At 41.2% G+C, this 20,868-nt stretch overlaps 1 protein-coding gene across 2 annotated transcripts in view; it reads right to left on the bottom strand.

The window, feature by feature from the left end:
* The window catches only part of LOC134345680 (uncharacterized), a 110,104-nt gene that overhangs the window by 73,045 nt on the left and 16,191 nt on the right, over nt 1-20,868 (bottom strand). For both annotated transcript variants that reach the window (XM_063046733.1, XM_063046732.1), the window contains exons 4-5: nt 16,061-16,158; nt 13,274-13,391 (exon numbers count right to left, since the gene is read on the bottom strand). In XM_063046733.1, the coding sequence (XP_062902803.1) occupies nt 13,274-13,391; nt 16,061-16,158 (216 nt within the window). The remainder of the gene's footprint in view (nt 1-13,273; nt 13,392-16,060; nt 16,159-20,868) is intronic.

The raw sequence follows: 20,868 nt of genomic DNA, 5'->3' as shown, positions 1-20,868 counted from the left end.
TTTGTGCAACCCTCTTAAGGGGTTGGCAATATGTTTTTAAAAATCAAAAAAAAAGCAGAAAACATTAGAAATGTTCAGTTGTCAGGCAACGTTTGAGGAAAGGGGAAGAGAGATAATGCCTCAGGTCAATGACCCTTCACCAAAACAGTATGATTTAATTGTGGTAAGGTCAGACACACTGCCCGAGATAGCAAATGACACAGGTTTCATCATCTGAGTTCTGCCATGGATCAGAGATTAGAAAGTAAGAAATCTCAGAGGCTGCAAGAGACGTAGGCAATTGCGGGTGTGTTTGAATGTGTGCTTGGTTAATTGCTTCCACATTCTCATGTTCTAAAGCCTTAAAAGTGTCCTTGAAATGTTCATGATGTTGCTTCAAAGTTATCATGTTTGCTTGACCCTTGAGAGTCAACTGCTTGAATGCATTGTGTTTTAAAATAATGTATGCAGTTTGGCAATGAAGACAGAGGGGGAGAGAAAGACAGAAATAGTGAGGGAGATTGAGGATGAAGATGTGAGAAGACTGAGAAGGTATTTTCTAGTTTGTGTGGGAAAACAATTTGTATTAATCCCATGTTCTCTCTGAACCAATTAGGAACCAGAGCATAGGATGAGAGAACATTTAGTGTGTTAATAACATTAGTAATGTTGCAAGATTTCATTTAAATCTTAAGTTAAGAAATAAATAATATTTAAATAAAGGCAGAGCTTAGGAGGATGATGGCACCTAATAGCGACTCCTTTGCTTGCGTCTTCAGAAACAGCTCTATTTCTATCTGTAATATCTCGTTTTTTTCCTTTTCGGAGTTCTTTTGAAGACCCTGACCTGGAGTTACACGCTGCCTTCTGTTATTTGTGGAAATGGGACCCACTTTCAGGGTCTCATGATTGGCTGCTTTTCAATATGCCAAGGACACGGCCTGGAAGACTAGTGCACCTTCAGGATGCTGGATTTTCACAGCTCCAGAGGCGGGCAGACTCGAGGTCAGTGCCGCCACCTGGTGCATTGTGGGAGACGGAAGATGAAAAACAGTGAGCTGGCTTCTGGCTATGTGCCCAGAGACCCGAGTGCTTTGGGCACAGAGCTTGGGAAAGGTGATGCAAAAGACTTCTACACCATAAATCGGCGAGCTGTTTTGTTATGTCTCCCCTCTCGCCATGAAGCAGGGACACCTCTTTTTTTCCTTTTTAGGCAGAGAGAGAGCCTGTTGAATTACCGGGTGAACAAGTAGTCTTTGGGGTACTGCAAGTTTTTGTCTTTATTAATGCTTTTCTGCATGCTTGAGTGCGTGGTGCGGTGGGGAAGGTGCCGATACTTTTTTGCTGGTGGGGGAGTTGGGGGGGGGGTCGTTGCTTTGCTGCTACTTATGTATGGGAGGGGGAGGCTGGGGGGGGCTTTGGCATTCTAACATTTAACTGTCATTCATTCTTTGGGGCACTCCTCTGTTTTCGTGGATATTTGCAAAGAAAAAGATTTTCAGGATGTACGTACATTGTATACATTTCTCTGACATTAAATGTACCTATTGAAACCTATTGAAGTCTGCAAACATCAGATGCAAAATTAGGACTTTCAGCTTTACCTATTGGAGAATTGGACTGAACACGTTCAAGGTCATTCATTATTTTCTGGAACAAGATGTACTATTCATATTCATGTGTCTACTTAAAAGCCTAGTAAACACCATCAAAATATACTTGCAGATTTCTGTTTTTAATTAATCAAAAATCACATCACTAATTTAAAATATTTTAAATGGTATGGAAGTATTGACCAGTAAAGTTGTTCTGGAGCTCCGGAGTAAAATGAAATAATTTAACTCACAGCCAGAGAAGTTTGTCTACCTCATCGGTAGCTTCCCTAAAGTGTTTTTGATTAGGATTAAACTACTTGGATGTAATTCATTAACAAACTGCAAGCTTGGTTTCAAGAATAAAGATCAGGACCGGTGTAGTCAAGAACAGTTAATTAGTTACTCATTTGGAGAGGTTTCTGTCGTTTTCTCTTTCAAGGGAACTGGATTTGACATTCTGACCACTGCCTGCAGTACAGCGAAATACTTAGGTCTCCAGACTTTATATTTCTTTTGAAGATTACCTGATAGCAAACATTTAGCCTGTGTTGTGTGAGGTCAGGACACTGTGTGATGAGTATACATATGGTATTAGCTGTAAGTGAAACAACATGCTGCAAGAATTCAAGATGAATTTACATGAAAGAGCAATTCTCAGCCATGCCCAGTTGCTTGACAACAGCACATCATGAAATGGTTGTAGCTTGGCAAAACTATTTAAACCATCAGCGCACAGGCACAAACCCAGCCGGGAAATTGATTCTGAAACAATTGAGTTAGTTAAAACATTCAAATATTAAAAATAAATTGAGAGTAAAGAGCTTTAGAAGCTGTGGATTGGGAAAATTGCAGTGATCACCTATAGGGCCTAGATGTTTGCAAAGGGGCCTCAAAAAATATTCCCCATTTCCTCCTTACCTAGTTTTATTTATCACCTTCTTGCTTGTACTTCCCCTCCCCACCCCGTTTTTCTGACTTCTTCCCGCTTCCCTTCCAGTCATCATGAAGGATACCAGTCCTAAAGTCAACTATTTATTCATTTCCATAGATGCTACCTGACCTGCTGAGTTCCTCCAGTATTTTGTGTGTGTTGCTTAAGATTTCCATCGTGTACAGAACCTTGTGTTACTGAAAAATCTTTGTTTACTTTACTAATGAGGCATTATGATTTTATTTAGCTACATTTTATTTATAGTAATTTAAGGAATGAAGGAAGTCATGTGACCCAGAAATAGCTATTCACATAATCTTCTTCTTGAAAGTCTGTTGGGAGTGACGCCTCTGACGAAAGCGAAGCCCGAACTGGGAAGCACAGATGCACCCACCGGACGGGCAGATTACGGCCATTGAAGGGTCGAATTGTCTCTCCTTGTGGTCCTGGCACTTTTGATCAAGGTCCTTCAGCCACTGCTCTTTGAATGTGCTGCTGCCTTTGTAGACCGCCAGGTGCTAGGCATTGCGGATTTGGCCAAGGTCTACCAACCAGTCATAGGGATATTGCATGCCTTCAAGGACACTTTCACGCAGTCTTTGTAGCACTTTGTGTGTCCTCCCTACTTTCTGGTGCCATGTGCCAGCTCAGAAAGGAATACCATCTTTGGAAGGTGGTTATCTTCTATCCGGACCACATGTCCAACCCGTCAAAGTTGAACCTTCATGACCAGTGTCTCTGTTCCAGAGCTCCTGGCCCTTCGTAGCACTTCTGTGGTGGGAACTCTGTCTTGCCAAGAGATGCCCACGATCTTGTGAAGGCATCATAGGTGGAACTGGTCAAGTATCTTGATGTGCCTTTAGTATGGGGTCCATGTTTCACAGCCATACAGCAGAGAAGTCAGGACAGCTGCTCTGTAGACTGCCATGTTGGTCTTCAGCCAGATGCCATGTTCTTCCCACACACGTGTCCATGGCCTGCCAAAGGATGCCCAGCTTTTGCAAATCTGTTTGAGACCTCTCAATCTAGACTGCAGGAGGTGGTGAGACAGCTTCCCAGGTAGGTGAAGGTGTCAACATTCAAAAATAGAACACAACAGAACATTAACTCCCAAACACCCTTCCCTCACACAACAAAACGGTGAAGAAAAGGATGATAAAAAACACAGAATATTAAAAACACTAGTCTGAAAATGTCCACAGACCATAAACGTAGAACCACTGTACCATCCCGGTACCACTGACATTCATCGAAGGAGAGGGACATCACATGAGGCAGAGAGGCCTAGCTGGCTGCCACAGCAAGCCATACAGTGATAGGCTGCTCACAGAATATCACTCTGGCAGTGATCAAAAGGCAGGCAGTCAGTGCTGAAAATCTTGCTCACCTTCCACATTCACCTCGATGTCTCAATCTTCCTCAACTCTCTAATTCGCAATTAATGGACGTTTTAAACAGCAAATTGGAGTCGAACATCGGCTTGCGCCCCGTCTCGACATTTCTTTGCATCGAGACCATCCGAGTATGTGCACACTTCCTGGAATCTTCTTGGAAACAGCAAAGTGCTGGATCACTCAAACAATCTCCAAACTATAAAGCGCAGGCTCTAACAGTCTCACAAACATATTTAAGGTGAAAAACAGATGCAAACAAAGTAGAAAGAGATATTTTTGTGAGCTATCTGGAAGATGTTGACTGAGGGAGTGTTGTAAGCTGGTGCCAGTCTTGACCAGAATCAAGTAATGAATAAAACATAAAATATAGATTTGAAATGCTCAGGGGTAAGATAGTTCAGGAAATTGGTAATTATTTTGCAAAATCAATTAGATGAAATATGGGATCTGTGTGCGTGAATGTGTGCTTGAGTGTGAGAATGAGGATGAGAGTGACATTGAGAGAGAAAATAGGAGGAAAAGCAGATGGAAAACATAAAGCGATGTAGCCACTTAGAGAATGAGCCTCTGAACTTCCAAAGAACAGATTGTAATATCCATCTTTATTATTCATTGTTCCTCTCTACTTGATGAATCTGTTTCTTTTTCTACTGATGCTGCCTAATTTGCTCAATGTTTCCGGCTTTTTCTGTTTTAATTGGCAGAACGAGAATTTATTCATAGTTGTTCGATCTTGGAGACTGGAATTTTAGACAAAATGTTTTAGACAAAACAATTAATAAATAAATACATGTAATCAGGAGTTACAGTAATAATGAAATCTATGCTGTTCATATTTGAAATAATACACGGGTCATGAATACCCATTTTATCTGTGGTGCTTTATGTACTTCAGATGTCCTTTAACTCATGCAATATTCTGACACAGTCTGATGGATTTGGTACCACTGGGAGTTGCTACAGAATTGAAAGGAAGTGCATTGTCAATATAGTATTCAGGATGATCTCCTAGCAATTGCACATTAAAACTATCCAGGCAGGGTTCAAAACTTAAAATCATATTTGTGTTTTTACACCAGAGGTAAAACCAACCCTGCTAAATTAACTGCTTCATTGCTTTTCAATCTCTTGGCAAAGAAATTTTGCCCATCTTTATATCTGTGATTTGCACACTCCACTGTTAGATTAAAGTTAAGACTGAAGTGATGAGATAATGCACAAAGTGGGGGCTCCATGGGCCATTGGGGACATTCCTTTAGGCACTTGGAGGAAAATTTAAATGAAGTAATTATCTTGGGCTACTCCTGCTAACATTATTATCCATTTTGGTATAACTTTACTAAGTTGTCTTGTTATCTATTTAGAAAGGAAATGTGCAGTGCTGGGAGAACTTTGTAAATAATTTACAATATAGGGCATGTGTCAAAAATGCAATTTTATTACATTAATCTATAACCATGTGAATGCAATTGAAAGTATATGCCAAGCTATTTTGGATAGATTATGAAGAGCATTATTGCTGCTTATTATGGGAGTTTAGGTATTTTATTCTAATAATGGGCATCTAAAGTTTCTTCACCCCTCTCACTGAACAACAGAGATAAACAAGTTAAGGGTTACAAAGACTGTAGACTTTCTGGCTCATAGTTTTATTTTAATTTAAACTAACACAAGTGTCTTATTCAAGGCTACACACACTATGTGAGACCTTTATACCATTTCAAAATATGAACAACATAGATTTCATTATTACTGTAACTCTTGATTACATGTATTTATTTGTTAATTGTTTTGTCTAAAACTCCAGTCTCCAAGATTGAACAACTATAAATAAGCTCTTTTCCTGCTAATTAAGACTGAAAATGCTGGAGACATTCAGCAGATCTGGCAGCAGCAGTAGACAGAGAAACAGTTCCAGTTCTGGGACCCCTTTTCAGCATTGGAAATGCAAGGAAGAAAAGTGACAGTAAAGATAGGGGAGAGCTGTGTAGAACAAGATAATACCTCTGATTGGCGGAGGCAAATGGGTTAATGGAGGCAGTTATAGCAGTAGTTAAAGACACAGTATTCTTTCCTGCCTGTGTTATATAGCAAAGTTGTGGTTCATGCCCAGCAGGAAAGACTCTACGAATAAAAGAACTGAGCAAAAATTATACCAAGCAGAAAGGAAAGAATGAGTCATGGAGAATTTGACATCGAGTCCTGCAGGTTTCAACATGCCCCGATGAAAGACGAGGTGTTGTTCCTCAAGCATGCATTGAGTCTCATTGTAACAGTGCAGGCGGTCACAGATGGGGTGGGATGGTGAATTAAAATGCTTGGCAACTGCGTTATTATGTGTGCATAATAAAGAACTACAGTCGCCAGTGGGCAATGTGAGGTGCTCACCCTGAACTGGAAGCCACAAGAGTGACCTGGTTGCGTGTGCACAGGGTTGAGCCGCAGTTCAGTTATAAAATGTTCTATAACGCCAAGTTTGTCTTTATTTAGAACATAACATGGTGTCAGAAGATGGCATGAGGTCTAAACAGAGAGAGTAAGTAAATACCGTGCACGACTGAGAAAGAAACTGTGTGAGAAGGAAAGGTGCGAGCAGCAAGTGATGGCGAGAAGCTGGTCAGTGAGGCAAGATAGAGCACGTTGTTCCAGAAGTTCAGAAGTCACCGGTTTCACTAAGAGAGATTCAGGTGAGAGGCTCAGAGCTTCCATCATGGATAAGTTAAGTCCTCCCGCACCTATGCAGTTTACGGCAATCTAACTGATAATTGGAAATGCTTCAAACAGTGATTCAATATATGTTAAGCTGCTAGTGGAGCAGGAGGGATTGATGAAAAATTGAAAGCATCTATTTTTATGCATGTAATAGGCAAAGGTGCTTTGGACATCTAAAACAGCTTTCAAATTGATGAGACAGTTTTTACATTGGACATTCTGATGACAAAATTTGAGTATTTTGTTCTAAGTAACATCATCACATTTGAGAGATATGTTTTTTCCCAGTGGTTAGCTTCAACCAATACTTAGCTGACCTTCACACACCGCGTAAGTCCTGTGAATTTGGAGATTTGAGAAGCCGACTAGTTAGAGACAGCATAGTTTGTAGAATTCCAGATAATGGACTCAAAGAAAGACTGTTGCATGTGTAAGATTTGACACAGGAAAATGCTGTGAATATGTGTAGGGCAGCAGAGACCACACGAGCACAAGCTGAGGAGCTGCACAGGGCAGACACAACAGTGCATGCTGTGAAAACAGGAGCAGTGCATAAGGCATTTCTCAAAGCTACAGCAAAGTCAAAAGGAAGGCTCAGACGGTAAATGCAGAAGTAGTCACATTCCAGAAATGTGTCTAGCTTATGGAAAGTCCTGCAATAATTGTGGGAAGAAGAACCATTTTGCAAAGTGCTGCAAAACTGGGGCTACTAAGAGAAAGGTGCTCACGGCTGATGAGAAAATGGGGGAATTCTTTATGGATTCTTTACACACTGCTGATGCTGGTAAAACAGAATGGGTCATTCCAGTGGCTGTAAATGAGACAGTAATACCATTCAAGCTTGACACCAGAGCCTGGGTGAATCTGTTATCCATGAATGATTACAAGACCCTTACAGTAAAGAGCAAGATTTATGTAGTGAAGTTAAAAGTGACAGGCTACACTGGAGAGGACATTCCAGTAAAAGGGGGCTGTATAGTGACCTTCAAACTCAAGGGACAGCATCTAAATTCACAGCTGCTGATTGTAGAAAAGAGAGTACACCCAATATTAGGTCTGAGTGCACGTGAAAAGCTCAACCTAGTGAAAAGTGCTTTCATAGTGGCTTTACAGACCAAAGATGATCATACAACACTCCTGGAAGAGTATGCAGGTGCCTTTGAGGGGCTTGGATGCTTAGCTAATGTACACAAAAATTCATACAGATGAACAGGAGACAGTGACTCCTGTTGTCCAAGCATGCAGGAAAGTTCCATTTCTATTTAGAGACAAACTTAAATAAGAACTAGCATGGAACAGATAAATGTCATACAGAAAATTGAAGAATCAACAGATTGGGTGAGCTCGCTGGTCATTGCGCAAAGGAAAAATGGAGCATTGCGGACATGTCTTGACACAAGATATCTTAACAAAGCCATAGAAACCATAGAACTCTACAGCACAGGAAACAGGCCATTTGGCCCTTCTAGTCTGTGTTGAAACTTTATTCCGCCAGTCCCATTGACCTGCACCCAGTCCATAACCCTCCAGACCGCTCCCATCCATGTATCTATCCAACTTATTCTTAAAACTTAAGAGTGAGTCCACATTTACCACGTCAGATGGCAGCTCGTTCCACACTCCCACCACTCTCTGAGTGAAGAGGTTCCCCCTAATGCTCCCCCTAAACCTTTCCCCTTTCACCCAAAAGCCATGTCCTCTTGTATTCATCTCTCCTAATCTAAATGGAAAGAGCCTACTCACATTTACTCTGTCTATACCCCTCATAATTTTGTAAACCTTTATCAAATCTCCCCTCATTCTTCTACGCTCCAACGAATAAAGTCCTAACCTGTTCAATCTTTCCCTGTAACTCAACTCCTGAAGACCCGGCAACATCCTAGTAAATTTTCTCTGCACTCTTTCAATCTTACTTATATCCTTCCTATAGTTAGGTGACCAGAACTGCACACAATACTTCAAATTTGGCCTCATCAATGTCTTATACAACCTCACCATAACACCCCAACTCTTATATTCAATACTTTGATTTATGAATGCCAGGATGCCAAAAGCCTTCTTAACAACCCCGTCTACCTGTGACGCCACTTTCAGGGAATTATGTATCTGAACTCCCAGATCCCTTTGTTCCTCCACACTCCTCAGTGCCCTACCATTTACTGTGTATGTCCTACCTTCAAGTCATCAAGAGAGAGCATTTGAAATTGCTAAAATGGGAGAAAATCATGACCCGGTTTGCAGGTGCCAAGTGGCTTAGCAAGCTTGATGCATCATCTGGGTTTTGGCAGATGAAGCTTGATGAGGCAATTTCAAGACCGTACTTTTAACACACCACAGGGAAGAGATCGTTTTCTTCAGCTTCCACATGGGATTCTGTCCATACCAGAAGTCTACCATAAAATTATCCACATAATCTTTGTGGGCAGATATACAGGCTTGTGTGGACATGATTGACACCTCCAGTCCAGTAGCTCCCCATAGAACAGAGAAGATTAGGGCAGCAGTAGGGACAGATGAAACAACAAAAGTACTCAAATAGTCAATACAGAAAGGATGGCCAGCAACTAAGAAGATACATGATAGGCATCTTGTTGAGGAAAAAAGTAAACACAGAGCTCATGAGGTCATGTACTGGCCAAGGATAAACTAATCAGCCAGCTTCACTGAAATATGCCTTACCTGCAGACCAAAGCCACAAGCAGAACCGCTTACACTACACCCTATCCTAGAGAGACTGTATTTCAAAGTTGGAGTGGATTTGAGTCATCATATTGTTGTAATAGACGACTTTCCCAATTACCAGAGGCTGTATCACTGCAATTAACATCCAGCAAAGCAGTTGTTGCTTTCCTGAAAACTGCAAGGCATGGAGTTCAATGTGAAGTAGTGTCCACAATTTTCGAGAACACACAACTACAAGTTCATATCACGCAAAATGTAAAGGGCTAGCAGAGAGTTCAGTCAAGGTGGTGAAAGGCCTCCTGAAGAAAGTGCAAGATGGTCAAAGGTGCTCCACTGCAGAATGGCTTTTCACCAGCCCAAATGCTGATGGATCAACACATATGCACTAACCTTCCAATGCATGAAAAAGGAGTACACAAGGTCAAATTGTCTAAAGTGTAAGGGAAAGAAAAACAGAAAGAGTATCATGACAAGAATGCAAAAAGCCTACCAGTCCTGATGCCTGGAAATCTGAGATCATGATTCTGGCATACAAGAATATGTGCAAGAGGAAGTAGTTCCACATTCCTACAAGATCGAGACAGAGCAAGGGACACTTCTGAGAAGGAACCGTGTGAATCTATGACCAGAAGCTCCAACCCACAGCTGTGATGCGTCACCCCATTAGTACACCAAAGGTCCAGCTTATGTAAAAAAAATGAACATATCGATTAGAGTTCCCAGAAAGACACAAACATTGGCGGCACAATTGCAAGTCACACACCAGTGGAAACATATATTAGACTAAAAAGAGCCATTAAATCACCTCAGAGACTGACTGAAAGTTGTTGAGTGGATAAGGGACTGTAGTTGCTCATTACAATTGAAGCTGAAATGTTGAAGAGTTGAAAATTCACAAAAAAAATGAGAAAAGAGACCAGCTACAGAATGTAGATATTTTTGTTGGAAAAGATGATTGTTCCCTGCAGGCTTACAGTAGGAACACATGGTATTGTGTTTGTTTTTCACTCAAGTACAAGATGTGTTAATATTTATTTAATTCCTTACACGCCTCAATTTTGGCACATGGGGTGGCACCTTTGATTTTTTTTTAGCATTTGTCTGTTTTACAAGGCCAGGTTGCTAGTTCAGTCCTCAACCCAAGATTATGGAACTTGGGCAAGGAGCCAGCTGGATTTGAACCCAGGACCTCCTGCCCTGAAGTCTGGTGCAAATGCCACTACACCATCAGCACAGACATGTGTTATTATCTGTGCATAATAAAAAAACTTCAATTGCCAGTGGGCTGCATGGGGTTCACCTGGATGCCAAAGCCACAAGGGTGAGCTGGTTGAGTGTGCACAGGGTTGAGCTGCAGTTCGGCATAAAATGTTCCACTGGAAACCCCTGCCAAGTTTGTCTTTATTAAGAACAAACATACCAGCAACCAGACGTCTATTGTCACACACATGGATTTAATGCAGGTGTTCCACAAAATGGTCCACAAATCTATATTTAGTTGTCCAATGCAGAAGAGGCCACACTATGAACACCAAATTTAGTACCCTAGAATTGCAGCTTAGAAAACTGTTTTGTCTCCTGAATAGTGGGAAAGGAAGAGGCATTGTGTTTCCTGTGCTTGCGTTGGTGCCAAAACAGTCCTTCCAGGTGAAGTACTGATTCACTTGCATATTTTCCAACCTGCATAGTCTAACTCAGTACTCACTTTTCTTTTCTCTTTTTTACAATTCCGACGACTGGTCCACGACAGAAAATTTTGATTTATATTTGTTTATCACATGTACATTGAAACAGAGTGAAATGCGTCACTTGCATTAACAATTAGCATACTCAAGGATGTGCCGGGGGCAGCCTGCAAGTATTGCCACAAATTCTGGCACTGACACAACATGTTCACAATGTTCAGCAGAACAATACAAGCAGCAACAACGAAACAAGACAAGACAACAAGAGCAAAACAAGCCCCTTTCCCACCCACCCATTCACATACACAGACAGGCCCCCAAACCCCGAACAGGCCTTCTGTTCTTGGCTCTGGACTCTAAGGTATCTGACCTCCAACCTCCAGTCCCTGCTCAGTTTTGCAGATATCTGGCTCTGATGCCTGGTCAAGTCAACTGGTCTTCAACCTTCTACCACTGGCTTGCTGCGCTCTGAACTTCATCTTTGGCTTTGTTCTCTGGACTTTGCTTACCTCACATGTTTGCATAGGTGCCAAAACAGTCCTTCCAACAATATCAAACCTAAGACTTGCAAATCATGGGTTTGACATTAGTCCACGACCCCAATGGAAAACCCGTTGAAAAAACTAGGGTTACATAGTGTTTTTCATCGCTTTCCCTGTTTTCCTCTCTGTGTGATCTGTCCAAAGGCTATGATTACCAGATCTACCATTGCCCCTATATCAACATTTCAAACTGCAATATATGCTATGTCGAATAGTTAATGACATAGCATTCCTCCAAACCATAGGAAGAATTCTTCCCAGGAAAATTGCCACTGACCATGCATATCTATGCTGACAAATTTCCCTGCTTCAAGTGTCTTCACAGTCTTCAAGAGACATTTAGGACCCCTGACAGATTCTTATAACTCCAGATACAGTGAACACGGTTCATAAAGTCATTCACAAAGTCTATTCAATTCAGTCACTACAGAAACAATTAATAAACAATAAAACTGCCAGAGCCTTTGTGATACAATCAGCATGCCTGGGCTTGCTATGCTTACATAAATCCTGTTTGATGAAGACCATAAGACAGAGGCCTTGTTCTCCAAACAAGATGGAACTAATTTTTCTCATTGGCATTAAGTTAAACACAGGCTTTTGCCCAGCAGACAATACCCTCTCTTGAGGAAGCCATTGGTTGCCAAATTTTCCTGAAGTATGGGTTTAAAATAGTGGTAATCCAATGAAAAAGGAATGGCATCACCTGAAGTAATCATTGCTGGCTGAAGCTAATTAATTTTAGCTATAGTTGAAATACAAAGTAATTGCGGTATGCAGCATAGGGATTATATATCATACCACAACTGGATCTGAATCTGTGCCCATTCAATAAAGCTTGTGTCCAGTACAATTTAGATTAATAATTCATGTCAGAATGCAAACACTATTCATATCTCGTATTAAGAGTGACTCCAGTCAATATGGCACTGAGTTGTGATCTCCTTCAAGGTTGTTGCTCAGATTTAGTTTTTTTTTTAGGGTTTCTAGCTATAGTTTGGGGGGGGCAGAGAGGAAAGTTAGGGGTCAGGTTAGGGTCTAGGGACAGGGATGTGGAAGAATTAGAGGTTAGGCCAGAGTCTAGGCACACCATGCTCTTCTCTTAAAGCTAGCAATGTGTTCGTCCATGGATGGATGTTAGAATGGCAAGCAGGGAGAAGGTTAGAACAGGGCACTGAAGTGAATGATCAGTATGATCATATTGAATGGATGGATTACACTCAAGTGACCTACTTCTGTTCCTGCTTTCTATTTTTAATGTTTTTATGGATCATTGAATTAATCTGTAGTGTTAATAGGTCTAGCACTCCCAACCCAGTACGGCTCATCTTTTAGCGTCTGTTATGCCTCTGTTAGAAGGTTGTGAGTTCAAGTCCTGCTACAGAATTCTGAGCGCAAAAACATCAGCTGATAACTAGTGCAAGGTTGAGGAAGGCCTGCATTGTCAGAAGGCCGGCAGGGTCTTGGTTTAACATCGCAACTTAACAATACAAAATTTTTCCTCTGAAGGGAAAAGTGGTCCTTCTCAGTGCCCTGGCCAATCCGTCAGCCTTCAGCAAATAACCTGGTCGCTATCACCTTGTGCAAACTGATTATCATTTTTCTTGTGGATATATTCAAACAGCTTTTGCTTGCAGTACAATGCTCAGGTTTGTGAGAACGGGATATAGAAATGTCACCTTTCATCTTGGAAATCTTAAAATGATGTACAATGAATCAACAATTTATTTAGTGTGTAAAAGCACATAACCACCTCGCTGTTGTCCTCCCTCAGATAACAGGAGACTGTAGGCTTGGGATCTCTTCTCTTCGAGGTCAGTTGTCCTAATTTTTGATTAAAATGCTCAATTTCCTCTTCCAAGCACCAGATCCTGTTGATAATAAATAATGGCAGCCTTACTCAATAACTCAAGAACTCGTTTCTCAGAATTAAAGTTGGATACCAAGATGTTTAACTTCATACTGTGTACTCCAGAAGGAGTTCTACCTTCTGAAGGGCCCACCAGAAATTTAGATGACCATGTGCAGGTTGATAGGTTCTTGATTATTTGGGGCATCAAAGTTATGGGGAGAAGGCAAGAGAATGGACTTGAGAGGGAAAATATATCAGCCATGATTGATTGGCGCAGCAGACTTGATGGGCTAAGTGGCCTAATTCTGCTCCTCTGTCTTAATTGATTAATTACCTGACTCAGAGTGGAGGGCAAATTTTGCTCTACATTTTTTCTGATACACACCTTCAGAAGGATAGACTCTCTTACTGGAGTATGGGAGCTGGTGGGGGGGTGGGTGTTGCAAATATGAATTGCTCCATTTTGGTACACTTCATGATATAATTTAGATCCTACAAAATGTTTCAAAAACAAAACTGCATGGCAATATAGGTAGAAACTAAAGTCATGCAAAGCTGGATGATAGCATTAGGGCCGTTTTACTCATATAGATATTGGATAACTTAATGTGGTCAATATGACTTTTAACAAGATCTTACACTATAGGCTGATTAGAAAATAAAAGCAAAAGGAATCTAAGGGAATGAAAAATTAAATCCAAAATTGTCCTCAGTGGCATGAAGTGAAGGGTAATGCTTCACCAGTATTTTGTGACGCGAGGTTTTTTTGCCCTGTTGGCTTCCACATTATCCAATCGTTTGCTTTTTATGATATATGTTAAAGACATAAAATTAATTGTAGGGACAAAATAAATTTTCCAGATAATAAAAATATCAGTGTAATTGACAGTGTAAAGAAAAAAAGGTTAGACCACCAGAAGCCACAGTCTGAAAAGTTGCAAACGAAATTTAATGTAGAGAAGTGTAAGGTAATGTATTTGGGGAGGTACAAGGCAAGGGAATAGACAATAAATGTTAGGATATCAAACGACCTAGAAAAACAAAAGACACCATGGCATATTTGTGCCTTACAGGTGACAATTAGATTGGTAGATACTAAAAAATCTTTATTTTTAGTACCTTCACTTTATTAACGAGGTGATTTTCCTTATTAATGGGGACATGCAATGTGAGAGTAGGGAGGTTTTGGTAGAGCTGAATACAAAAGACTTAAGTACTGTGTCCAGATCTAGTCATCACATTACCGGAAAAATATAATTACAGTGCAGAATCTTCAGAGATTTACAAGGAGGCTATTATGAAGCTAGATTGGATAAAGCAGAATTGTTTCCCTTGGAACAGAGAAGAAATGGCAGACTTAATTGAGCAATATGAAACTCTGAGGGGTCTAGAAAGAGTAAAAGAAGGACCTATTTTCCTTATCAGAGGGTTATAATGTGAGAGAATAGATTCAAGTAAGTAATAAAGGGGTTAACAGGTAGGTGAGGAAAGGATATTTGATGTTTGGAACTCACTGCCTTAAAGTATGGTGAAGGGAAAAGCCCTTATCACATTTACTTTGACATGTGGTTGAACAGACAGATCTGCAGGGCTATGAACCGAGTGAGGGAAAGTGTAATTACATGCTTTGTCTATGATTCCATACTTCTAAAACCTAAACCATAATCATTGTGACAAGAGGAAGGAAGATATATCACATGTGTTTGCCATCCATTATAAAATCTATATCATTCTATGGAAATCAACAGAAGAGAAATGAATGGAATTCTATAACTATCAGGGGGCATTCCACTAAGTTAACTTCACTTAGTAACAATGGAGATTTATCCCCATCTTTCACTGACACAGTTTTTGGTAATTGCTAAATAATTAAATGCAATTTGTGTCACTTTACTGTATCAGTCTCTGCTTCCGAAGGCAGCTGCATCCACATGGAAAGAAGCAATATTGTCCGATTATATCATACTTGCGTTTATCCTCAAAAGAAGCGATATCCTGTTGCCTTACGGCCCTGACGACACAACCCGTTTCTCTTCCCCCCTCAAACCTTTTAATCTATTCTCATCCCCAATTTCAAGATGGAGTATGATCTGTAGGCTTGGGGCTGAGGCACTTTTAAATTTAGTTGAGAGAGAGAGAGAACAAGTTGTGTCAGATCTGTAATAGTGAAGCAGCTCCTGACTTACATCTTATGGACTGTTTGTCCCACTCCTATCAGGGAAGAGGATATGCAGCATCCACACTGGGATCACTAGACTCAAAAACAGTTCCTTTCCAAAGCTGATCAACACTTTCACCCATTAATCTATCCCACCACCACTACATCCACATCACCCACCTCTCCACAGCCCCTCAGCACCCTTCATCCCCCATGCATGGCCACTTTTCTTGTACGTTGTGTTTTATAGGATTGCTTTTATATTTATATTTATATTTATTGTGTTTTTTATGTTTATTGTTGTTTTTATGCTGCACTGGATCTGGAGTAACAATCATTTCATTCTCTTACACTTGTGCACTGAAGAATGACGATAAGCAATCTTAAAGCTAACCATACTGGATTGGCATAACTGGAGTTTGTTTGAATTTAGTCACCTTCATTCTTTTTCAGTAATAACTGAGTCTGTTGCAGGTGAGATGATCAAACTTTGACTACATTGTACCAATCTTCATTTTGAGTTTGTTTACCTGTTCTGGAGTTCTCTCCCTCTTCGAGCTTCATCCAGCCCGACTCCATGAGAGGTCCCCTCCTCCTTGAGGAGCAGTCCCACCTTAGTTTCCAACAGCTGGTGATAAAAAAAAGAACAGTCAACCCTCTAAGTCTAACTGTTCTATAGTATTTATATTTGTTTGATATTCTTAGTATTGGTCTAACATGTTCTTTGATTAACTGCTCTCAGTGAAATTATTAACATCAACCTTGCATGTCTCCAGTTCTTGCCACAAGCTAGAGTAAATGATTAATAAACTCAAGGGAAGGCAGAAGGTTAATGGGTAGATGTGTGTGCATGGAGCATTGGGGAGGCAGGTGAACAAGAAGCAGATCACCATGGTGGTGGAGACTGGAAGAGTGCTGTGTTAGGTCAACTGCAAGGTAACATTTGGTCCTGAATTTAAAAACGCAAACACAAGGAAATCTGCAGATGCTGGAATTTCAAGCAACACACATAAAAGTTGCTGGTGAACACAGCAGGCCAGGCAGCATCTCTAGGTAGAGGTGCAGTCGACGTTTCAGGCCGAGACCCTTCGTCAGGACTAACTGAAGGAAGAGTGAGTAAGGGATTTGAAAGTTGGAGGGGGAGGGGGAGATCCGAAATGATAGGAGAAGACAGGAGGGGGAGGGATGGAGCCAAGAGCTGGACAGGTGATTGGCAAAAGGGATACGAGAGGATCATGGGACAGGAAGTCCGGGGAGAAAGACAAGGGGGGGGAACCCAGAGGATGGGCAAGGGGTATAGTCAGAGGGGCAGAGGGAGAAAAAGGAGAGAGAAAGAAAAAGAATGTGTGTATATAAATAAATAATGGATGGGGTATGAGGGGCAGGAGGGGCATTAATGGCAGTTAGAGTAGTCAATGTTCATGCCATCAGGTTGGAGGCTACCCAGACGGAATATAAAGTGTTGTTCCTCCAACCTGAGTGTGGCTTCATCTTGACAGTAGAGGAGGCCGTGGATAGACATATCAAAATGGGAATGGGATGTGGAATTAAAATGTGTGGCCACTGGGAGATCCTGCTTTCTCTGGTGGACAGAGCGTAGGTGTACATATAGAGAGGCTTTGAGGAAAGAGAAGCAGAATAAACAGTGGCCATCCAAAGAGACTTGGCCGGCACCAGGGCAGGAATGGATTCTCAATATTCCTGGATTTCAGTGTTTTAAAAGGGATAGAGAGAGCGGAAAAAGGGGAGGAGGGGTGGCATTACTGGTCAAGGATACTATTACAGCTACAGAAAGGGTGGGTAATGTAGCAGGATCCTCTTTTGAGTCAGTATGGGTGGAAGTCAGGAACAGGAAGGGAGCAGTTACTCCATTGGGGGTATTCTATAGGTGTCTTATATTCCGTCTGGGTAGCCTCCAACCTGATGGCATGAACAATGACTACTCTAACTTCCGTTAATGCCCCTCCTCCCCCTCGTACCCCATCCGTTATTTATTTATTTATTTTTTAAAATATATATATATTCTTTTTCTCTCTCTCTCCTTTTTCTCCCTCTGTCCCTCTCACTATACCCCTTGCCCATCCTCTGGGCTTCACCCCGCCCCCTTTCTTTCTCCCTAGGCCTCCTGTCCCATGATCCTCTCATATCCCTTTTGCCAATCAACTGTCCAGCTCTTGGCTCCATCCCTCCCCCTCCTGTCTTCCCCTATCATTTTGGATCTCCTCCTCCCCCTCGCATTTTCTAATCTCTTACTAGCTCTTCTTTCAGTTAGTCCTGACAAAGGGCCTCGGCCCGAAACATCGACTGTACCTCTTCCTAGAGATGCTGGGAACTTTTATGTGTGTTATTTGGTCCTGCAGTTTTGTTCCATCTTTCCCAGATTTGATACGATTTGTTTCTTTTTATTTTAGCAATACAGCTTAGCGTAGACCCTTCCAGCCACACTGCCCCAAAAAACTTAACAAACCCTATTAAACCTAATCAATCACGGGACAATTTTTTTTTGTAAATCACAGGACAATTTACAATAATGAATTAACCTTACCGGTACATCTTTGGACTGTGGGAGGAAACCCACACATTCCATGGGGAGGACAAACAGAGACTCCTGACAGAACGGCAGAGACTCCTTACAGTATGGATCGAACCCTGAACTCCAAAAAGCCTCAAGCTGTAATAACGTCGCACTAATCATTATGCTACTGTGGCATCCAGTTCTAAAGCAGAGAGTCGTTACTGTGTCAAGAAAAACATTATCTTCCCCTGTATTTGATTACTTGTTTTTCCAACAAGAATCACTTAAGCAGCCACAAAACTCGGATGCAAGTCTACGGATTCAAAACACTTTATTAGTGTTAGAGTGAGTTTTTTTGGGTAGATGATTCGTTTACACTTAAGTAACTTTGGCCACCAAACTTCTATTTGACAAAGTACTGTGAATTGAGTTCACAACAATGTGCTTCCTAAAAAGGTGTGAATACCAGATGCTTCTGGCGCCGTAGTTTGAGCAGATGCTGTAGTTTCAAGGACAGTATTATCTATACTTTATAAATATTAATTGTCTTCCATGTTCGCACGTAAATTGCCAAATAAATGTATTGTGGATTTAACTTGTATTGCTAAAGACTGTGGATACCAACCCAGACATGTTGGCGTCGGAAGGAAAGGATGAAGTCAGAAGGTGTGATGTTTGTAGGTAGTTTCAAAAGGAAGCATTATCTATGCATTGTCTATAACTTTTTAAGTAGCGATTGCCTTTGTGTTTAGCATATAAATATCGAGCCCACATTGGGCTCGCAGACCTTTCTACCGGAAGCGTCTCCGTCTGTATGATGCCTGCTTGTTGTGTCGAATAAAGAAGCTGCTTTGTATCTACCTGTGACTCTATCTCTCCGATGATTTCATCCACGCTACAACAATTAGATAGACTCTTCAGAAGTTCACTGATTAAAGTGATTTACCTGCTCTATTTTGTTTAATAACTTTAAATTATCTTCAAGTTCAAGTTAATGTTCAAGCTTAATCCTCATTCAACCATGCATGAATACAGCCAAATGAAACAACCCTCCTCTGGGGCCAAGGTGCAAAGCACAGTACTAATAGACATATACAACGCAGGACACATATACCACATTTGTAAATATAGCAGTAAACAGTCACACAAAGAAAATAACATAGCCCAATTCCTAAATGACGTGACCCATAGAAGAGAAGAACTGGAGTGAAGAACTGACAGACGGGGCCAGCACTCAATCCAGCACAGACGCCACACCAGACCACCTCCGGCCTCTCCCCTCCTGGTGGTTGTAACTCTGTGGTTTGAGCCCAGTCCTTTCTACAACTGAGACCATGTAGCTCTCCTACCATATGTTGTGTATTTAATATTTCAACAATATTGTAAACATATAGTTTGATTAAGCATTCTTTGTAGCTTGCATATGGTCTCCTCTACAGCAATGATGAGGCCACACTCAGGTTGGAGGAGCAACACCTTATGTTCCGTCTGGGTAGCTTCCAACCTGATGGTATGAACATTGATTTCTCAAACCTCTGGTAGTTGCCCCCACTATTCTCATTTCCCTCTCTTACCTTATCTCCTTACCTGCCCATCACCTCCCTCTGGTGTTTCTACCCTTTCCCTTCTTCTATGGACTTCTATCCTCTCCTATCAGATTCCCCCCTCTCCAGCCCTTTATGTCTCACCAATTGACTTCCCAACTCTTTATTTCACCCTTCCCCTTCTCCTGGTTTCACCTATCACCTATTACCTTTCACTCCACCCCCCACCTTCTTACTTTGACATCTATTTTCCATTCCTGATTAAGGGTCTTGACCTGAAATGTCAACTGTACTCTTTTCCATACATGCTACCTGGCCTGTTGAGTTCCTCCAGCATTTTGTGTGTATTACCTATATCTGAGAAAACTTCTGATCTGTTAATCAGGCAGTTATTTGTGAAATGTGGCTTGGTTTAAAGCTAAAAGAGAGTTCAAGGAGCTTTAGCCAAGTTGCAAGCATTCAGCTTTTGTGAGTATAAAGAACTAGAATCTACTCTGTATGCATTAAGGTTATTGCATGAACTTCAAGTGGGAGTCAAAAAGCCGCTTGTAAAAGTAGTTGCAAGGACCAAAGCCCAGCAGGTTGGAAGAAAGGTGTCAATGGAGATACAAAATCAGAGGATTTATCAGATGACGCTGTGGATGAGGAAACCAAGAGGAGAGATCAGATCGTAAAGGAAGGATTAACAAAAGAATACTCCAGTGAACTAAATGCACCTTCCCAAGATCAAGATGCACATCCTAGAAAGAAGAAAAAGGAAAAGAAAGAGGAGGATTTCATAAGTGCTCTGGAAATGGAAAAGGATAAATAAGATCTAATTTCTCAAGGAATTCGCAAATTCAGAGATACTCGTAAAAAACTAGAAGAAGAAAAAAGGTGAGAAAAAGAAAGGCAAGTTGAAAAGGAGAAGAGAGAGAGAAAGAGAGAAAAAAGGAGTAGAAAGGTGTCCAGAGCTGTCAGAACCACTTACTGCAATCTCAGAGTCAACTCCTACAACCATCGCAGAGGAGGCCAAAGAAACTGCGAGTGTTTCACAGTCAGTCACAAGTCTATTCTGCCAAGCAGAGTGATCCCCCTTGTCAGAAAAGATGTTATCCCTAACAAGCTGCTAACTAAATTTGCTGGCAACACTATACTGATTGGCCTAATCTCAAATAATAATGAGGCAGTCTACAGAGAAGAAGTCATCACCCTGACACAGTGGTGTCAAGAAAACAACCTCTCCCTCAATGTCGCAAAATGAGCTGGTTGTGGACTACAGGAGGCAGTGAGACAGGCT

Source organism: Mobula hypostoma, chromosome 4 (assembly GCF_963921235.1).
Source record: "Mobula hypostoma chromosome 4, sMobHyp1.1, whole genome shotgun sequence".
Classification (NCBI taxonomy): Eukaryota; Metazoa; Chordata; class Chondrichthyes; order Myliobatiformes; family Myliobatidae; genus Mobula; species Mobula hypostoma.
Note: the sequence above shows the minus strand (reverse complement) of the source record. Positions and strands in the feature narration are given on the sequence as shown.